At 40.8% G+C, this 22,296-nt stretch overlaps 2 protein-coding genes across 8 annotated transcripts in view; one reads left to right on the forward strand and one right to left on the reverse strand.

Moving 5' to 3' along the window:
• The window catches only part of LOC124794719 (galectin-4-like), a 142,982-nt gene extending 133,461 nt beyond the window's left edge, over positions 1-9,521 (reverse strand). Inside the window, exon 1 of one of the 6 annotated variants that reach the window (XR_007016600.1) lies at positions 9,335-9,521. The gene's annotated coding sequence lies outside the window, so the exon portion shown is untranslated. Of the gene's footprint in view, positions 1-8,795; positions 9,018-9,334 lie in introns of those variants that run through there. The other 5 variants (XM_047258306.1, XM_047258304.1, XM_047258308.1 and 2 more) reach the window with 5 other exon arrangements.
• Positions 9,491-22,296, forward strand: part of LOC124794718 — a 229,240-nt gene continuing 216,434 nt past the window's right edge. For both annotated transcript variants that reach the window (XM_047258303.1, XM_047258302.1), the window contains exons 1-2: positions 9,491-9,854; positions 9,965-10,261. In XM_047258303.1, coding sequence (XP_047114259.1) covers positions 9,681-9,854; positions 9,965-10,261 — 471 coding nt within the window. In that variant the 5' untranslated portion in view covers positions 9,491-9,680. The remainder of the gene's footprint in view (positions 9,855-9,964; positions 10,262-22,296) is intronic.

The raw sequence follows: 22,296 nt of genomic DNA on the forward strand, positions 1-22,296 counted from the left end.
GCATTAGTGGTGTCCTGCTTGAAAAGTCATGTCATATGAATATCAGGTTGTAACGCTGAAAGGCTATATGCAATGGAACAAGCATGTGAGGATCGTGTTAGGGAAGGCGAATGGTCAACTTTGGTTTATTGGGAGTATTTTAGGAAAGTCTGTTTCATCTGTAAAGGAAACTAAATATGGGACACTAGTATGACCTATTCTTGAGTACTGCTCGATTGTTTGGAATCCATACCAGGTCAGATTAAAGGAAGGTGTTGAAGCATTTCAGAGCAGGCTGCTAGATTTGTTACCGGTAGATTTGAACAACATGCAAGTGTTACGGAGATGCTTTCGAAACCCAAATGGGAATCCCTGGAGGATAGGCGACATTCTTTTTGAGGAATTCTAGTGAGAAAATTTAGAGAATCGGCATTTGAAGCTCAATGCAGATCCATTCTACTACCTCCAACATGCACCATGCGTAAGGACTATGAAGATAAGATATGAGAAATTAAGACTCATAGGCATATAGACAGTCATTTTTCCATTGTTCTATATGCAAGTAGAGAGAAAAGGAGATGACCAGTAGTCGTACGGGGTACCATCTGCCATGCGCGTTATGGTGGATTGAGGAGTATCTATGCAGATATTGATGCAGCACACACTGTGCAAGAATGCAGGAAGGAGCACGAGAGGTTTTATTATCTATACAACCCCAAGAAATCTGTTTTAGTTGAGCAGCTTTAGAAAACGAACATCAGATAAAATTTGATGAGTCATTTGTCATGGCTTACACTAACGGATTCTGGGATTATACAATTAAAGAAGCCATTTGAATAAAAATTCACAATCAACACTCTAAATGGAGGCGGTGGCCTGCAGCTCAGCATGGTGTGGGATCCTGCGACTGCACAGTTGAAGCAGGCACATCGAATGCAGAGTCAATGTATGCCCATATATGGTTAAGCCGTGAGTGAGCACCAGTGGTGTCACAGACAGTAGCTAGTGTACATAAGGGGTGTACCAACAGCCCACTGGCTGTCACACCATTTGAGAATTGCCAAGGAGAGCTTGGCTGAAAGCTCGTGTAATTTTAATCACTTGACATGACTGGAAACCAGTGAACTTTTTATTCAATGGCTCACAGGGGCTACAAGGAAGAAGCAACAGAATTGTGTGATATCATCTGGATGAGCTTTATTGACCCAGACCATATACAACAACCTTCACATGATCAGTTTCACCTCTGGGGTCCATTGTGAACATTCCAGTGGGTGGAGATGGATATTCCTACAGAGGGAAATGAGATGCATTCCAACCAGCAATTCCACCTGAGGGCGGGTATCAGGAGGGAGATGTCCTTCGTTTGCAAAGAGGATGGGGTACATGGGACTGTCAAGGAAATTGTCGAATGGTGATTGTATAAGAAACCAAGAGTTGGCTCTGTCGTATCTGTAGAGGGCGGAATCCCCTCTACTGTGAGGAGACTGTGAAAGGGACAAGTCTGAAAGGCACTGTTGTCACAAGCACCCCATAATGATGAACAGGGTCAAGTAGTTTCAGAGTGGAAGGAGCTGCTGAGCCATAAACCTAACAACCACAATCTAAGATGGACAAAACCAGAGCACGATAAATATGGAGAAGAGTAGCACAGTCTGCAACCCAAGATGCATGAGCCAGGAGGTGGAGAGCATTAAGCTTCTGCATGCAGGTACTCTTCAGTTGGCGAATACTGGGCAGCCACATCAGCTTTTTATCAAAAGGAAACCTTAAGAAATGGGACTTAGCTACAACATTTGGGTGCTGGTTACCTAAATAAAGTTTTGGATCGGGATGTATTATGGTTTGATGACAAAAACACATAACCCGCGTTTTGGAGGGAGAAAACTAGTAGCCATGGGAAAGGCTCCACACACGGGCCCATCGGATGGAGCCTTGGAGTTGGTGTTTAGCAGATGCTACTGACTGGGAGCTGCACCAGATGCAAAAATCATTGACATACAACACTGTGGTAACCAGAGACCCAACTGAGTTTACAAGCCCATTGACAGTAATGAGAAAGTGTGTGACACTTAACACAGAACGCTGTGCGATACCGTTTTCCTGGATCTGAGGGGTGCTGAGTGAAGTGCTATCTCTAGCTCAGAAGAGCCAGCAGGATAAAAACCAGCAAATAAAAATCAGACAGGGGGGAGGGGGGGGGGGTGAAAGGCCCAGTCATGGAGGGTAACTAAAATGTGAGAGTGCCAAGCCACGTTGTACGCCTAATGTTGTCAAAGAAGACCGCGAAAAGGTGATGGTGTTTAGAAAAATCCTGTCAGATTGGTCAGTTTTAGACTGTCCTTCCCAGAAGCCACACCAATACAGGGACAAAAGGACCCGAGATTCAAGTACCCAACACAATCTGAAGCTAACCATCCTTTCAAGCAGATTGCAAAGTACGTTGGTCAGGCTAATCGGTTGGTAGCTGTCAAGAATAATTCGGTTATTCTCAGGTTTAAGAATAGGGATAACTATGCTGTCTTGTCATTGCAAGAGGAAGAACCCATGAGCCAAATGCTGTTGGAGAACCTGAGTAGATGTTAGCTCTGGATAATATCCAAGTGTTGGGTCATATGGTTTTGGATGGAATATAGGCCTGGGGCTGAGGCATATGAAGAGGTAAGAGCCTGCAAGAATTCCCACTCAGTGAAGGGTTCATTGTTGAAACAGAGGCGTGTTTCTTCAACTTTTCGTTTCTGCTGGAGAAAGGTAGCAGGATAGGAAGAGGACACCGATGCTGTCACGAGGTGTTCTGCAAAGACTGATGGATCAGTAGACAGAGCACCCTGTAGGATAAGAACCAGGACAGTCGATTGTCACTGGTGGCCCAGAGGGCTATAGAGCTCAGACAAAACCTGGGATGAAGAGGCATATGTCCCCAGGGACTAAACATAGCACTCCCAGCATTCCTATTTTATTCTGCTTAATAAGGCAGCAAGCCTTAGCACGGAGATGCTTAAAAGTGATAAGGTTGGTCTGTGAAGCATGTCGTTTAAATCATTGCTGTGCCCGTCGGCAGGCATGGATAGCAAATACTACATCCTTGGTCCACCACAGCACCAGTCGACGAAGTGGACCTGTGGATAGGGGGATAGTAGTGTCAGAGATGTCTTACATGTCTGCATCAGTAAAGGGCAACTGGCTCTGAGGAATGCCCAAAGTGGGGGCCTGTCTGCCTGGTGGCAGCAGGGAAACAATAGAATCACCAGAAAGTGATCACTGTCACAAAGATCATCATGGGGCGATCAATGTAGTGAAGCCACGAGAGCAGGGAAGGAGATCGTGAGATCAATAGCAGAAAAAGTGCCATGAGTGGCACTGAAGTGGGTATGAGAACCACCATTGAGGAGACACAAATCAAAGTCTGGAATAAGTTGGTCAATTAGAAGAACCCTACCTGTCGAAGTAGCACTCCTCCACATGGGATGGTGTACACTGAAGTCCCCAAGGAGGAGATACAGGGGCGAGATTTGCAGTATCAAGGAAGGCAGTTCAATACAAGGAAGTGGCATACCTGGAGGGAGGTAGACAATGCAAAAGGTGATTGCTGGGGTCATCTACACTCATACCACTATTACTTCTACGTTGGTACGAAGGGGGATCCAGTCGCTAATGACACTGGTGCAAATCAAAGTGTAGACCCCTCCAGGTGCTATCTTGGTGTCGGCAAGTTTCCAACAGAATGTCCGATAACCAAGAAACATTGGAGGGTGTTCATCATTGAAGTAAATTTCTTGACGTGCATGACAGAATGCAGAAAAATAGGAAACAAGTTGTTTTATTTCCAGTACATGGCAGTAATACCATTTCAATTCCATTGGATTATCATGTGACAAGAATCCAAGATAGACATAAAGAAGCCAAGGGGAGGCCATGTCACCAGTTCAATGGTCATTATCAACGACAATGAGGTGGAAAAAAACAGAGAGAGACTGGGTCTGATTTGGAGTGAGAAAGGTGGGGCAGAGCCCGAATGCCAGGGAACCCTCATCCTTGGGCTTGCACTGCTTCTTCTTCTCCCTCAGAGGGTGGGAGGAGGTGTTATAAGTAAGTGAGTAGGTGGCAGTGATGTCCGGATCAGACAGAGAGTGAGTGGCTTTGGGGGCTTCAGAGTGTGGGTCCCCCATCCGACCCGAGGTTGCAGGGTTCCTATCTTGAGAACACTGGGGACAGGACTTCTGAGAGGGAACCCCGATCCTAGCAGGAGCCCAAGAAGAGGATTTCTTCATGACTGAGAAAGAGGAGCAGTTCCTTGAGGGGAATGGGTAGGAGCTGCTGGGTAGGGAGGAAAGGGGGCAGGATGGGGGTAAGGAGGAGAGGAAGATGTCACTGAGGAAAAGGTAGATAAGAGATTCACAGGATGAAATCTGTCAAACTCCTTCCGGGCATCAAAGTAGCCGAGACAGTCAAGGATCTCTATTGCCTGGATTCTTTTCTCCTCTGTATACAGTTGTCACTCCAGTAAGTGGGGAGAATGTAGATCAGAGCAGTTTACACTGATAGGCGGTAGGGCGCATGGGCTCCTCACATGAAGAGGGTGGCCCCAATCACCATAGATGGGAGTGGCATTGAATCGCAAGGATGTGTGGTTGAAATTAAGGCAACTGAAGCAACGCATGGGAATTGGAATGAATGATTAGACATCACATCTGTACACCATCACCTTGACCTTCTTGGGCAGCGTATCCCCCTCAAAGGCAAGGATGAAAGCGCCAGTGTCTACACGTTTATTCTTAGGGCCCCTCTGAACACAATGTAGGGAATGACCACCACATCATTCCAGATTAGTCCTAAGTTCATTATCAGACTGGGGGAGAAGGTTCCTACAGAAAATCACACACCGTGTCATATTGAGAGACTCATGAGGAGTGATATTCACAGGGATGTTTCATAAGCAATCGCACGTAAGGGGGAGGCCACCTGGCTGGCAGAAGATGTCTTTATAAGGAGGGAACTAGATCTCATGTTGCTTAAGGACTCAATTTCACTAAACTTGTCCTCAATGTGAAAAAAAAGAGGTTTGGTGGTGGCAAAAGTCTCTCTGTCAGTCCTGGTGCATACCAGGAGCCGTGGAAGGAGTTTTGCCCCAAGCCAGTGGGCCTGGCCCTCCTCCCAGGGTGTAGGCAATGGGCTATAGGCCAGGAAGGCAGTAATAGGAACTGAGGCAGAACTATTCCTAGGAAGAGACATGGCCGAGGAAGAGTGGCCAGAGAGCTTAATGCGTTTATGTGTCAAATGTCTGTGCTAGTACCAACAACTCCTATCAGAGACTTGCCTTGTGGGTGCCACCCAGCCACAGCAACGGCTGTCTGGCATGACGGTCGTTGCCAGGAGTTCTGATGGCCGAAAAGATTGGAAACAATTCCTAGGCTTTCATGAGGCATTCACAGTGCAGGTACCAGCAGTGAGATCTGTAAAGTGTCAGGGGACTCCGCCAGATGGATACATTACAGCCCCACCACAAGGACTGGCTACCGAGCTGGTGGCCTAGCAAGGAGGAGAAGGGACTAGGGCAGCGAGGGAGGAGAAGGCAGAACAGGGGAGAGGGGAGAGAAATGAATGCCAAAGATGCTGGGGAGTTCTTTCCCATCTGCCTCACACAACAGATTTCCAATTTAGATATGGAGATCAAACCCCTAAGGGGGAGCAAAAACAGAAAAGCTGAAAAAATCAAACAAATCAAAACCTCAAGACAAAACAAAGTGGAGGAGGATAGCCGGGCTGACATAAATAATAACACTAAGAGAGGGAAATGAAAGGGCAGACGGAAACGACTAAGGGGAGGAAGGGAGAAGGAACAGAAGGTAAAACAGCACAAAAAAGAAGAAAGGCTGCAATAGCTCTGGGATCCATGAGCACCTCACAGATACCCACAAAAGACCTGTGAGTCCCCTGGGGCTCTGCTGACATGAACTTGATTGAGCATGCATGGGACCAAGTTAAACTTTCAGTACATCAATATAGGAACCCTCCTCATACACTGGATGTCTTCAAATGGACTGCCATATCACTGTCACTTTGTGCACAGTTTGCCAAGGAGGATTCAAGCATGTTACAGTGCACAAGGTGGAGCAATAGAGTATTGAATGTTACCAACCAACAATATGCACTTTCAAACACACTGTGTTTACTTTGTTTACTGTTTTCTTTTTATTTCACAGCAAAGATATTTTTTTTTTTTTTTTAATATCATAAGATTTATTGTTTCATTTTCTAAGTTAGTTTCATGTTACATGGATCATTTTGCATGATAGATCATAATGATCTGGAACGAGTCATTAAACATTCACGTCATAAATTCATTTATACATATGGTTCTTTCTCTTTTTTCCAATCTGAACACAGAGCAAGCAGTAAATGCAACCTAGGAGAAAAAAAAATCTTTAAAGTCTGTTACTACATTGTAATTCTATCACAGATGGCAAAGGATTTGGAATATTAGGTAAACAGAATGAACATTGTCTTGAAAACAAGCTTAGGATATCTTCAATAACCCTGCAAACAGATACAAGTCACAGATAATTATCTACAATATTTAAAATGTATGTTCTTTTATTCTAGTTGTATACATTGCTGCACAAGACAGATGTAATGACTGTGAGCTAAGAAAGGGTTTGACATAGCTGCACTCCCAGTACGGAACTAAGTAAGATCATCAGGATTTTCTGTAGATTCTATTTTTTTCCAGCATTAGGGGTACTTACATATCTAAATGAAACATTAAAGTGGTATGGAGATAGTGTTGCATAGTAAGTGTCTGATGCATGGATTAATTTTTAAACATGAAATCATGTCACAATCAGGCCCTGATGATTCAGATTAATCCAACTGCTTGCCGTGCCTACCACCAAGAGTGGTGGTGTTTGGATATGGCATGGAGGAGAATGTCAACAGCACACCAAACTTTCAACTCTTATCGACTTTCAGATTCTTGGAGCTACTAGCTATCATTCAATTAACTTCTCAGCTGGCCTTGTGAGGCAGAATGCACCCCGTTCCAGTCCTCCTAACAATGATAACTCTCTGGTACTACCGGGAAATGAACCTGGATCTTCCAAACGGCAGTCAGACATGCTCATCCCTTAGCTATGGAGGTGGATGTAAAGCATGTTCTGGTTAGACAGGAGACTACTGGACAAATTAGGAAATGCAAACATTTTGACACCACTGGTGACTTTGTAATCTAAGCAAAATTTTCTATGATTCCCTGAAAGATCGTGCAATAGAGTAATTCCAGACATCAGCACAGCTTTTCTTACACTTTCCTTACTTTCTATTAATTTTTGTCTGCAATTTTCTCTGTCTGCTCTTTCAAACTACGGCTAACATAAAGATATTTTCACCCTGCAGCAGATTGTGCACTGATATGAAACTTCCTGGCAGATTAAAACTGTGTGCCAGATCAAGTTTCGAAATTGGGATCTTTGCCTGTCTTGGGCAAGTGCTATACCGACTGAGCCACACAAGCACAACTCATGACACATGCTTCTGCCGAAAGAAATCTTTAGATCCGGTGATACTGATGGCTACTGTATACAATCACCCAATTGGTTATGACCTACCCCAATGAACTGATAACATCAGCATGTTACACAAGAGCAGCGGACACTGTGATTGCAATTTGGTCGACTGTTTACCATGAACTTGAGTTGCCTGCAACTAATAGACTAGTTTGCAAAAGAAACAAAGAGAAATCATGGTTAGAAATTGCAGACTTGAAGCAACTCCTAAATCCGCTTTCCAATTTGGCAGGTTTAATGTTTCCCATTTACTCATTCTTTGATATTTTCCTAAAACCTGCAGTTCTTGTGATTACATGCTTATTTACTTTCTTTCACTCATTTCTTGAGTTCAGTAGGTCACATCACAAAGTAGAACCTTCAGATACTGTCTAGTTTTATTATGACTTATGCCACATAAATCTAATCAAGAAAATTGGTAAGAAAGCTGCTACTGTGAAAAAGCTGCTGCCTGATATTTTTATATCTATAGGTATTGAATCCTATTCATAGCACACTATCACTTGTCATGCAGCTATAGTCGCCATGCAGCTACCAGAATTTTTCAATGCCCATATCTACATATTTAGATAGTTTGTAGGAAGAGTGGCTAATGGGGTATGTTTTTAAATTTTCTTAGTTGGTAGCGATTTTCAATTTCTTACTTTATGTTATACGAGAGGTTTTGCAAGTCTTATCACCAGAGTACATAAACTCCATTATAAAACCTTGATAAGGAGGTAAAGTTCACATGAATATCATTTTTGTGTTTTGTAATGTGGCTGTTTGTATCACAATGGAGTTGAAACTGATTTATAAGCAAGCTAAAAAGTACATATAATGGGAAGTAAGTGTAAGACGTATGATTATCTGCACTTCTTATAGTGAGGGAGACATAGACTTCAAGGAAATGAATAATGTGGCATTTTATACCTTGTAGCTTATGTCTGAAGCTGACTAGTAAAGCCCAAAGAGAACCTCACCAACTTTCACCTGCACTACACAAAAACTGAATTAAATAGTTTGTCACTCCACATCAGACTTGTTTATAAGAAAATATAGTTATATAACAGTGTTACAACTATATTCAACAGTGCTACACATACCGTACTGCAATACATGAATTGTGAACTAGGTAAATTCTAATTGGAATCTAATTTTGGCATTACTCAGAGGAGTCATGTAGTTGCTAATTTCATACTGTAATTATTGTTGTATACGAACGTATAAGAATGCTTAAAGATAAATAAATACAGTTTGTACATAATACGTTACGTTAGAAATCCACGCAGTCCAACTTCTACTTTTTAATAAATGCGAAACAATGTTCCCAAAAATATATAGGGCTTCCGTCTGTTCAAGCAGAGCACATCATAAAAACCAGTGAACAAAATATGGAGTGTTCGAATCGTTTCCACACCCTGATGCTCCTCGAAATTCTCTCTTCAGATAACGTTTAGGCTAGATAAACTTGTTACCGGTGCTGATGACTCAGTGAATGATAACGTTTCCGATTTCAGAATGCATTCCAGATTATGAGGTTACTATAAAAAAATAATGTCAGTTGCTCAACAAAAGTTACTTTAAATATGAGATGTCATTTAAAGAAACCAAAAACTCATGGTTCACGAATTTTATGGTCGCTATGGTGGTCAAAATTAACAAAGTGCTGTCTTCCTACTGATAATTTTCCCTTCGGCGATTATGATTTTTTTTACATTGCAATTTTTGCATTTTCTTCGCAATTCCCAATTATTTCGTTATACACAGCCATCTGAAGGAAATGTACTGTACTGAACAAAAGCGTTACCTACTTGTTAAAAATAATCAGTCGAGCAGCGGCGACACACGATTCTCAACATTGCTGTCACGAGTGTCATCCACAGCATAACACCCACTGCTTACAAGTTGCAATGCGTCACACGTGATATGACGTCACTCGGCACCAAATAAACATATATGTAAAACACCAATAGTGCAGCACTGCCTTGAGCGCAGCAGACAGCTGTTTTTGAATACAGTGTCACACAGACTTTAAACTCTCTCTTGTTACTAATAAGTCAGTCTTCCCTGAACTCACTGGTTATTAATAGCTAGTGTGTATTGCGGTTTCTGCGCAGTTTGATCGTGACTTGTGAACACTAATGTGGGAAACAAGAAATGGCCCTGATTTTTAGCCTGTTAATAATACTGCATTACTTCTCTTTGTCTTCACAAGATTTGGCAGTTGCAGAATCTACTTTGCAAAATATAGAAAATGTCTTAAATAATAACAACGAATCGCAATGGATGTACAGTATGCCTATAGTTACGAATGTTTATATTTCTTTTCAGGTAAGTAACTTTCACTGACTATAAATTCCTAATTTTTGTATTAGACTCAATTCTTTGTCGTACTGTTGGTGATCAGATTTGTGAATCCTGCATTGTTTTGTAAATTTCAGAACGATACTGCAAATTTTTCCGTCGAGCATCTTGAGTTGCATGTTAAAGAATGCAAGAAGGAAGAATTTTTCCGTTGCTCCGAAAGACATGTAGTATGTGCTGTTGTTAACAAAGGCAATATTTCAGAAGTGATATCCTGCGCTCCAAAGGAGAAACACCACCACATTATAAATGACTTGGGCTACAAAGAAGAAACTGCAGCTGATCTGGAAACGACTGTAAGAAATGTCTTCGAAAAATCTATAAACAATATTTCTAAGAAAAGTATTGTCGACATCATCTCAGTGAAAACACAGGTGAGTTACTAAATATTCTGATCTGCAACATAATAAACTATTCGAAGGTACTATACAGTTAACTGCCAGACCAATTTTAAATAAATTAACTCGCTTCATACCCAGAAATCGGATTGAAGTCCTAATCCAGAAACACACAATGAGTTTCTCAGAACAGCTGTTTGAATGCCACATGATAGTGGACGAAGAAGAACTAATAGTCACATCTTTTTCCTATACACCATCATGGTACATCTTGTACTACATCAATCAGTTGTAGTGATTATTAATAAGTATTTGTTGCAATAACTTGTGTTATTGTATGTTAACTTCATTTTTGATATTAGTGACCAAGTTGATAATTTGTAACATCCAGATTTTAGTTTAGCTCTCCATCCCTTTCTCCCCCCTGCTTGCCCTCATTAAAGCTCTCAGTGAGGGAATAAGATCTGAAATCTCTGGTAATTTTGTTATTCTGTTGCTACATATATTGGTGAAATGGTGTACAGTGAAGTTTAGGTAGGACCATGTAATGCAAACTATCATTAACAGTCCACATAAGAAAAAGGAATGCTATTTTACATAATAATAATCTAGTTTGGAGAGGAAAGGACACATCAAGGCAGACAAGTGCCAAGACATGTAGCTTAATGTGTAGTTAAAGGACAGATCACTCAATATTTATAGGGTCTCCATTGGCCCAACACACAACTCTGTGGGATACCTACATTGATCTTACATCCATACTCTATAAATCACAGTGAAGTGCATGATGACAGATGATACTTCCCATTGTACTACAAGGGGACGTTAAAATGTAAGTTACACATGTAATTCTCCATCAAAGACCATTGCACAACAAGTGCTTCATTATCAGAAGACAGTACATGTTTTGGGCTCCCTGCAGACACATTTTATTGCAGTATGGTTGACAGGTGCATCACAGTGTGCAAATGAAATGGTGCAGAAACTGGAAACGTGCTCCTAAGTTGAAGTATATGTGACAGTACAATTCTTGTGGGTAAAATGTTTCAATTATAAACAGATTCACTATGAAATTCTGACAGTATATGGACCAAGCGCAATGTTGTGCCCAGTTGTAGTGAATGTTGGCTGCACAGATGTTCATGATGCCAATTGGGAAGGAAGATAATTGATATTGACCACAGACAACACTGTCCAGACAGTTAAGAAAATGATTGGGAGCAATTTCAGGTTTTTCAAAGATCAGGACATTCACATGGTGGTTCTCGAATGTCTCTGTGCTCATGGAGTTGATATGTATCATCTAGGAACTGAATTACTGGTAGAACTTTCAAATTGTTGTTTATAGAGACTTGATGACTATGTTGAAAAATAGTGTTTGTATCTGTGTCACTTTGAAGTGTAGTGCAACATTCAATAAAAGTTACTTGTTCTGCCATAATAATATGTAACTTCCTTTTTAAATCCCCTTGTACATATCAGCATTTCTCCACAGGAAGACTGACTGCTGAAATACATTTGTGCTCGCAATAATTTGTATACTCTTCTCTTCTCAGCCTTTACAAAAGTAAAACATGGAAGGCTGTAGTATATTCCTAGATTTATCTCTTAATACTGGCTCTGAAACTTTCTAAGTTGGATTTTGCAAAATTAATGGTCTTTATCTTAAAATGTCTGCCATTTCAGGCTTTCAGCATTTTCATGACACAGTTCTTGTGGCGATTTATGGTGCCTTCTTCTTTGTATTCCCCATTAAACCCATTTTGTACGGATATTAAACGCTTGAACAACAGTCTAGGATGGGTTCCACAAGTGTTTTGTAAGCAATCCTCTTTGTTGACTGATTGCATTTTCCCAGTGCCATACTGTACCAATGAAGTGACATTGATTTTTTTCTACGCTAGTTCTTCCTTTGCCTACACACACAAGTTGCTTAGGCTTGAATCAAACAGCGGAAATGGCTTGTTGGAAAAATCGAAAAGATAAGGAAAAAGTAGATTGCTCCTCACCCTAAAGAAGACACGTTGAGTTATAGACAGGTGCAATGAAAAGACACTTACACATTAGCTTTCAGCCAAAGCCTTCATCTGAAAGGGAAACACATACATTTTCATTCACACAAGCAATTGCACCTCTTGCATGCATGACCATCATCTCCAGCAGCCTGGGCCAGAATGAAAGTGTGCATGAGGTGTGCTTGCTTCTCTCTCTCTCTCTCTCTCTCTCTCTCTCTCTCTCTCTCTCTCTGTGTGTGTGTGTGTGTGTGTGTGTGTGTGTGTGTGTGTGTGTGTGTGTTTTTTTCTTTTCTGGCAAAGGCTTTGGCCAAAAGCTAGTGTGTAAGCTTTTTGCTTTTGCTTGTCAGCAACACATTGTGCCATTTTTACAGGAAGTAGCAATCTATTTTTTTCTTATACCGTTGCTTGGAGTTGTCTGGATATGATTGTAAGAGTTTTAGGCTGTTGTCTCTGATACCATTAACTAAAATTTGTCTGTGACTGGTACTTGCATCTGTTAAGACGTATATGTTCACTGATGTATATTCTTGTCAGTCTTGTTAGCTTCAGTTTGTTGGTGATACAGGCTAGTATTACATCTAGCCATGACTGCATTAGTTGTGTGGTTGCACCATTTGTTGTGGGGATCTGGTACTTTTAGAACTCTGCATATTTGCGAATGAAGGTATGAACACCTTATTGTGCTTCTTGAGGTATTCATTCTTTGTCAACTTATAGAACACCCTAATATTATGTGATCAATGGTCTCAGAGAGTACCACACAAAGTTGACATCAATCACCTGGAGTGATGATTTTTATTGTAACTTTTTCATAGTTCTTTGTCCTCCATCCCTGATCTTGCACAGTTACTGTTGTAGCTGATACAGTTCTTATTCTTCCTCTTTTAAGCCAATGGTGCATCTGATCTGTCAATATTTAAATTCTCCATGTGGATTAGGTACTGATCATGCAGAGATTTCTCCATCCCGATTTGCATCAGCTTGGTATGGTTTCCATTTTAATGTTATTGTGCAGAAGTGAGCCAGTAATCAGTACCTTCTGCATTCTGTGAGAAGTATCTTGCAGCCTAATTAGTCTGTACAGTGATTCCTCTGTTTTAGTTTGCAGTCTCGGATAGTATTATTTGACACATTAGTCATTCACTTGCTGGATCACATGCTTGACAAATCTCACTATGGCATAACAATGTGTTCCCTATATTTCAGTGTCAACCTTGGGGTAAACTACTTACTGGTATGCCCTCAGAGATCCTGATACGAGGGACAGTCAGAAAGTTTGTAGCCGAAGATAATTACCATAATGTCTTGCTCTTAGGGAAGAAGGGACAGGTTACTTGGACTGCGCATTTAGGATGACTCAATTGTTGAGAAAACAAGATGTAACAAAGATGAAAGGATATATATTAGAGATAAGAACTATATCATTTCAACTCCAGAGATGACAGAAGCTGAGAGCAAGTGCAATGATCAATTAAAGAGGAAGAAAATTGAAAAGTGGGATGACAAGTGCAGTTAAGAACTAGGGAAAACTGGTAAAGAAGAGATGGAAAAACTGAAAAGAGAGAGGATGCTGATGGAGGTGAAGATACAAAGTAAAAACAGTCCTTCAATTATCTTTGGACTGAAACTGATACAGTGCATATCAGGTTACTATCTTTAACTGTTAACTCTCTCTGATGCATTCCTCTTCTTTTTTGTCTTCCTTCATCCTCTCATCCTCAAGTGACAGTTACCTATATCCCCCATGTCCTGTTCCCCTTTCCCTCTCGTACCCTCCCGCTTCCTTCTTTTCCCCTTCCCCCCTGTCCTCCCCCCTCCTCCATTCTGACCTTCCTCAATCTATCCCTCTTTCCTTTGTGAAAAAGGAACTAATATTTTAGGAATGTAGTTTTTTTTCTGCTTTTAAACATGGCTGACTTCCACTAGTACACCAGCTGACTAAGTTTCTCCAGAAGAATGGTTCAGCACACTGACCATTCTTAAAACAGGGGGGGGGGGGGGGGCAGTATGAACGATATTATTATATGTTTGATGCCTGTTCTTTCGGCCATTCTGAAAGAACAGACACCGTTTTTTGATTCAACGCCCATATACGTACATGACGTAAAAGAAAGTCGGATCACAGTTGCAATCAGGCATTGAAATAAATCAAATGGGGACAAGTGAAAATTTCTGCAGGACCATGACACAAATGCAGATTTCCTGCATTACTCAAGCTGTCACCTTCACTGCTTCAGCTATCCGAGCATGCTTTCCGTCCAACCCAAATTTTCAAACGTTGTTGCACATGCCACATGTAGCATTTACTGCCCATTATCCTCATTGTTCACATCTTCACCTAATTCCTGCAAGCGTTCAGACATAGTTTGCATCTGCACTGAAGATTCATTATTCGGCATCAGGTACATACATATTATTATATGTGCGGTGTCTGTTCTCCGCTCATGCCCTCCCCATTCCACCTACTCACCAATTAGACCTTCATCTCGATCCTTGCTTCTCCATTTCTCTTACACATTAAAGAAATACATAATAACATGATTAAATGACTTAACACACATATAATGAATCAAAGAGGAAGTGAACATTTAAGAGCAAAAGAAAAACTGTCATTAAAGTTGATAATACTACACAAAACAAATGAGACATACTTAGCCAGAAAGGTACAAGCAGTAGTGATGCTTGAAATGCATAGTTCCTCAAAGTAATGTGGGACTAGCTGCAATCAAGAGTACCAAATGAAAGACTACCTTAGAAACTCGCAAGCAGATAGCATTTCCAGCTTTGAGTGAAAATGAGGCATAAAATAATGGAAGTAAACTGTTTTTCAATCTAGAAAACAATTCAGATTTTAAATATCTGTCATTACAGAACACTGGCGACATTTTATATCAATAAAACGAAATACAAGTGGTGACAAAAACTCCCATTTTTTGTAGTTGAAAAGCCGGATTTGAAATACATTCAATCCTTACCTGTTATTTTATTTTATTTTTATTAAAAAGAAACTTTATCCTTTTACCACAGAAAGAACAGGCTGGTGTTAAAAGTTGTTGTAACACAACTGATCATGATCATCTATCGGTGATCAGTGAAAGTTATAAAAAGAAACGAGTGTCAGTTACCACCTTGTGCGGCATAGAGAGGAAGCATTTGATTCCATGACAATAAAATCTATGGTGGCATCACTTAGAACCAGAGAATAGAATGTGTGTTCTTCAGTTTGTTGAAGAATGTCCAAAACAAGGGTATAGTTTCCATTCAGTTACATCAAGAGAACAAAAAGTTCTGAATTGAGAAAGAAGTTGAGCAAAGTAACTCTGTTTCAACAAAACTATTTTCTACAGCCTTGAAAGTGGCTTTAAAATCGCTAACTGGGATGAAGATGGATTACACATAAACAACACTCTTTGACCCACCTTAGATTTGCAGATGGTATTGTTTTGTCTGCTTTGGACCAGGATGGTGTAACTGAACACTGAAAGTATGCCATTAGATCTAATGTTTAATTATAGTAAGGTCTAAATAATAAAGAATTAGTATGAAAATAGTGGAATAGTAGAGGTAAATGAATAAGTAATAGGAACAAATGAATATGCATACTTAGGACAACTGAAATTAACACGTGGATGTCTTGAAAATTTCTCGGGTATTCAACCGAGTAGCGTCATCCAAAAGGCGCGATATTTCAGCAAGCCGACTTCTTGCCATCTTCAGGCATTCTTGGTGTCTGATGGATGCCGACTTTATATAATCTCTACCCCCTCTCCCGCAGCCTCCGTCGGGCACTTCCGAGCGGTCCGTGGCCAGTGGTGGGGGAAGGGCGGCAACGGGTGTTGGGGGAAGTGCGGCGTCCCGCAACAGACCATGGGCCACAGTCCTTCCGTGGCTACGGCCGCTTGTGGAACTCTGCTGTTGTGGTGACAATGCTTCTTCTTCTTCTTCTTCTTCTTCTTCTTCAGGTGTCCTGACAGGAGCGGATTGCCATGTAGACTGTTGTGTTTTAATCATACTCAGAGCTGGATCCTAGGCTTTGCTTAACTGGAAACCACTGTCTTTATTTATTAATTCGTCATGCAGCCGGATCTCCACTGCCTCTTTGAGGAGACAATCCCAGAAGGTGTTACAGCAATCGAACACCTTCTGGGATTGTCTCCTCAAAGAGGCAGTGGAGATCCGGCTGCATGACAAACTAATAAATAAAGACAGTGGTTTCCAGTTAAACAAAGCCTGGGATCCAGCTTTAAGTACGATTAAAACACAACGACAGTCTATATGGAAATCCACTCCTGTCAGGACACCTGAAGAAGAAGAAGCATTGTCACCACGACGGCAGAGTTCCGCAAGTGGCCGTAGCCGCGGAAGGACTGTGGCCCATGGCCTGTCGTGGGGCACCGCGCTTCCCCCACCACTGGCTGCGGACCGCTCGTGCCCAGACAGAGGCTGCGGGAGAGGGGTGGAGACTATACAAAGTTGGCATCCATCAGAGATCAATCAAACACCAAGAACGCCTGAAGATGGCAAGAAGTCGGCTTGCCAAAATATCGTGCCTTTTGGACAACGCTACCCGTCTGAATACCTGAGAAATTTTCAAGATTTCTGTTCGCCAGGGAAACCTCAGATCACACAACATGTGGATGGACTTCGATAAAAAATAATCTCAGATGGAGAGAGGATAAGACAAAAGAAAGGAATTGAGGTGGTGTTAGTGACTGTTAAATGTAAATGAGCAGACATTTAGTGAGATGAAATGATGGGGGATGAGCTAAGGGAATTCTGTTTTGGATCCTTGTAATAAGAAAAGACATGAGGATGATTTAATGGAAAATTGCTGAACAACTTTAAGATACAAGTGGGACAAACTTGGCTCCAAAAAGCTGAAAAGTGTGATGAACGAAGAAGTCTGGAAGAGGCTATATATAGCAGTGAGTGATAAATGGTTGTTGTTGATGATGATGATGATGATGATGATGACCAAATAAATTTAACTGACTTTTTTATGTTAAATACAACACAATGTGGCATCACTACTGTTTGTATCTTTCTGGCTATTTGAAGACTCCAAAGAAAGTGTAATTCATGCACGAAGGATGTCACTTATGAAATCCTTCTTCTATCAGTCCTTGAAAATTGTTTGCCAGACTACAATCCTCGCTTTGTTCAATTAACAGAAGAAATAAAAAAGATTCAAATACAGAGAGTGTTATTGACAATGTTCCGAGTGCTGATGTTCCAAAATGATCTAAGCAATGGAAGCTCCAGATAGGAATATCAACAATGTAGAAGGGAGGTTGCTACTTACCGTAAAGATGACATGCTAAAGTTGCAGACAGGCACAATTAAACAGTGTCTGTCTGCACTTAGCATGTGATCTTTATGGTAAGTAGCAATCTATATTTTCCTACATTGATGCCAAAATGATTTAAGATGCTTATTACTTCCTCCAACATATACTGGGTGGTTATAATTAAAGTGCAGCTACTCACAGAGGTCCAGTATGTGCTCTAATTATCATATGGCAGCAAAACTTTGTAGACGTTCTGATGCATTAATGTGAGACCGATTTACACTGGGAAAAATTAGTTCAGTTTTGACCAGGAGCAAATCTGGTGCTGTGAATACAAGAAAGACCTATAGAAATGTTTCCATATGTAACGGATTAGGAACAGGATGTGGGCAAAACAGGTCAAACAAGTGAGAAAGATACAATGTTGATCTTATTATAGACTACACCTTACACAAATAGTTCAATATGATCTCTGGAGATGACAACAAGATGCTGTATAGCACCATATTTGCACCTGGTGGCCAAAATTAGAACTAATTTTTTTCCATCGTAAATCAGTTCCACATCAGTGCATTAGGATATCTACCAAGTTTCGCTGCCATACAATAATTATAACCCACACTGGACCACTGTTAATAGCTGTACTTTAATTATAACAACCCAGTACCAGCTATAATCAGCATGGTGCTAAAATTAGAGAAATTCAGGCTCATACACAGGGGTACCAACAGTCTTTCTTCCTACATACCATCCCTGAATGGAATGAGAAAGGGAAAATGAGACCGGTACACTATGCACCTCCTGCTACATACAACATAGTGGCTTGTGGGATGCTGGTGTAAGTGTGGACTGAACCCTCAAGGACACTAAACATTATTTTATTTATACATCAGGTTCTGTGGTACCAATCAAGCCATAGCTACATGATACTGGAATGAATCGGTACATAATGTACAGAATTTAGAAAATTTTTAACCAAAAGAATTAATGGAAGACAAAAAAAAATTGTAAGAGATTATACAAATAAATAACACATTCCAGAGGAAAGTTTTCAGCTACTGCGAGAAATTCCCATACAGAATAGACAACGTGCACCACAAGGAAACCTTTCAATTTGGATTTGAATGCCTGGTTTATCACTCAATTTTTCCTGTTTTGCTGGAAACCTATTGAAAATGAAACCTACTAACTAGTCCACGCTTTTCTGTACAGTGCTTAAAGAAGTGTTAGCCAAGTGCATACCCTTTATTCATCAAGTGTTGACAGTGAATGTTTCAGTTTCTTCTGAATGACTCAATATTGTGAGTAACAAGCCCCATGATGGCGTATGTGTAGAGGAATGGCAGAGTTAGACTTCAGAGCCAACAGAACAATGGCCAACACAAAGTTGGCAAATTGCACTGCAGATCAGCCTTATCACTCTTTCCTGAGCTAGATTTGTTTTTGCTGATTGCACAGTGTTGTCTGAAAATATAACACCATACGAGGTATTAAATTGAAGGTAAGCAAGTAAACAAATCTTGTAGACAGTGGAGATCATTCTTACAGTGAAGATATTAGCATTCAGTTTCTGCACAAGATCTTGAATGTGAAACTTCCAAGAAAGAACTCTACCCAGTGTGTCCTGAGAATATAAAATGGTAGACTTCACTGACTGACCAGCTTAAAAAAACAATTTTTGTCTCATCTTTCGTGTTTAGCGGCAGATCAGTATGTTTTCTCATTCCTAATCTAGTGTTCAATGTGTGTTAACCTGGCTTTCTGCTTCCTTGGAGCTCTGAAATATTCCTGTTGTAGAATGGTATCTCAGATGTCTTATTCTTGATAGTTTTTCCAGTGATGTATCATGGCCAACAGCTTTCTCAACATGTAACATCACTTCCATGAGATACTTGTGCACAGAATTTTAGTAGTGCAACAAAATAACGTTTTCTTTGTATGGTGAAGTTTGGAAACCAAACAATGGATTTAGTGTGCTTTATCTGACAATTTGCTCAGGACCCCGTCTGAATCAATGTCTTCATGTCATTTGGGTGGCTGAGAGAACTCCTTCCCAACCCTCCCAAAGTGATATTATTCCATCTAACCCCCCCCCCCCCCTTTCCAGTCTATGAAATTTCCTGATTCATCCTTACTTTGCATCTACTCCCAAACCCCAGCCACATCTCCCAATTCCTAGGCACATGGGACATATCCCTGTGGGTAAGACCCAGATAATAACCTGTGGTATGCAGTCATCTAGCACTTTGATAATTTTCCCATCATAGGTGTATCCTACCAATTAGAGATATGGCCAACTGTGACAGCATCCATGTCATAAACCTGCTCTGCCGTAACTTTTGCACAACCTTTTTTGTGATGTGATCAATAATCAGCTGTCCACACACATGTATGGCCACCACCAAAATGTGGGTGGGAACACAGTTTACCATCCAGTGGCAAAACATGCCACCAAGTGCAGCATTCTCACCTTCAGTGGCTGTTTCACGACCTGTGTTGAGGGGAGCTGTTCGTGCAACACGTCCTTCAATCTTGCAATCCACCTACCCTCGATCTCGGCTAGTCCCCGACTCACACCAACTTCCATCCCTTTCCTTCTGCCACCCACTTAACCCCATCATTGTATACTCACACTGTTCTCTACACAGTCTCCCTCTTCCTATGTTCCTTCAGTCCCCCATTCCACCCTCACCCAACATTCTCCTCCACGCTGTTATCCACGCGTGACCTTCCCCTGTCTGTGCTGGTGTCACATTCGTGTGTGTGTGTGTGTGTGTGTGTGTGTGTGTGTGTGTGTGTGTCGTTTCTCTATTACATGGGTGTTTTCTGAGGCCTTTTTTCATCTTTGGAGAGTAAACCAATGAATTTCATTGATGCCCTTTTGAATTGTTCTTTGCTGTCACGTCCATAAACAAATCAATTCTCTCTGCCAGTTCAATTTTTATGTGCAGTTTATTTCACTTACTAAAAAATTTAACTTACCTATTTATGTAACTTGTTGGTGTTCCTAATAGCACAGTTTAACAATTGACTAAATTTCTCATACTGTGATCTTGTAACTTGATTTCCACTATCTTCTGCATAGTTTAATGTTGTATAAGCCTTGCATGTGATACTCTCATGATAGGTAAAGGTATGCACCACCTGTTTAGGTTTGCTCCGACTTGGCTTCTCATAAGGAGGGTATAGGCAGGTAGGGAGCTACTCTGATCTTGAAAGGTTTGAGAGAAAAATCTAAAACTAAGTGACACCTGTCTGAGCATAGTGTCTGGTAAGTGTAATTCATGGTTAGTTTGAAAAATACTACTATTTTATATAGTTTGGATTATGGTGGTTTGAAATATTTCTCACACAATCCACAATTTTTTTTTCCTTTTTTTTCCTGCAGTTGTGGATTTTCTGTTCACAGCCAAAAGGACAAAGGGAACAATTGTGAACAAAAGGGTAAAAGTACAATTGCAACACAAAGAGGTACAACTTGCAGGAAAGAAATTGGAAGTAACAGTTAGTTGAGATTTACCGAGATAGACATTCTGCTCGTCTCGGCATTACTTAGTACATCTTAGCTTTGCTTGGTTTTTCTGCCTATAGCACAACATTTCATTTGGCAGTGTGTTGCAATACTTTCTTCCGGCATTTGGCGCAGCTTATTTTGGTGGGCACAACTTTCTTCAGTTCAGCAGAATTGTGGTGTAAAGACCATTTGTCCTTCAGTATTTCTTTGTGGTGTAAAGGAAGTCCCCAGGTCCGGTGGCTGTTTGCATGAAAAGAGGCAATCGAGCAATCTGTCTTCGCAGTCCTTCAAATATAAATGGGAATCACAGAGGAGCAGGATGAGAACAGTCAGTATCTATTATGTAGTAGCATAATTGACGGGGTACCACAGATTTGCTTTAAAACACCGTGCAGAAAGAATTTGAAGAGAGAGATTTTGATGAAAGAGCTAAAATTTATAGTGATTGTTCTATACATCAGGAAGCACTTTGTGTTAAATATGCAGGCAGGGAACACGTGACTGAATAAGTAGTGCAAATAGTAAATTTTCTGGAGTAGCATACATTGTTACATAGTCAGTTTCAACAGTTTTTGATGGAATTCAATGAAGAGTATGGAGATGTTATATATTACTGCAGAGTACAATGGTTAAGGCAAAGTACATGCCTGGAACGAGTTTTTGATTTAAGATCTGCTGTTATTGAATTTGTGAGGGAAAAAGGAAAGCAAGAGTGAACTAGTATGGGAGCAGTTGTTGTTATGAGTATCTACATCTAAATACATACTCCACAAACCACCATATGGTGCATGGTGGGGGGTACTTTGTACCACTACTAGTATCTTGTAACAAATCTAGCAGCCTGCCTCTGAATTGCTTACATGCCTTACTTTAATCTGACCTGGTATGGATCTCAAACACTTGAACATTACTCAGCAATGAGTCGCACTAGTGTTGTATATGCAGTCTGCTTTTTAGATGAACCATATTTTCCTAAAATTCTCCCAATAAACCGAAGTCAGCCATTTGCCCTCCCAGTGACAATCCTTACATGCTCATTCCATTTTGTATTGATTTGCAATGTTATGCCTAGTCATTTCCATGTTAGGCCTAGTGATTTCCTTCCTTGTTCCACACTCAAATAGATCAAGGGAAAGATGACCATCTATATGTCTCGATATGAGCCCTAATTTCACTTACCATTGTGGTCCTTATGTGAAATGTACATTGATGTCAGTACAATCTTTCTGCTGTCAGCTTCAAATGCCAGTTCACT

This window comes from Schistocerca piceifrons, chromosome 4 (assembly GCF_021461385.2).
Source record: "Schistocerca piceifrons isolate TAMUIC-IGC-003096 chromosome 4, iqSchPice1.1, whole genome shotgun sequence".
NCBI classification, from domain to species: Eukaryota; Metazoa; Arthropoda; class Insecta; order Orthoptera; family Acrididae; genus Schistocerca; species Schistocerca piceifrons.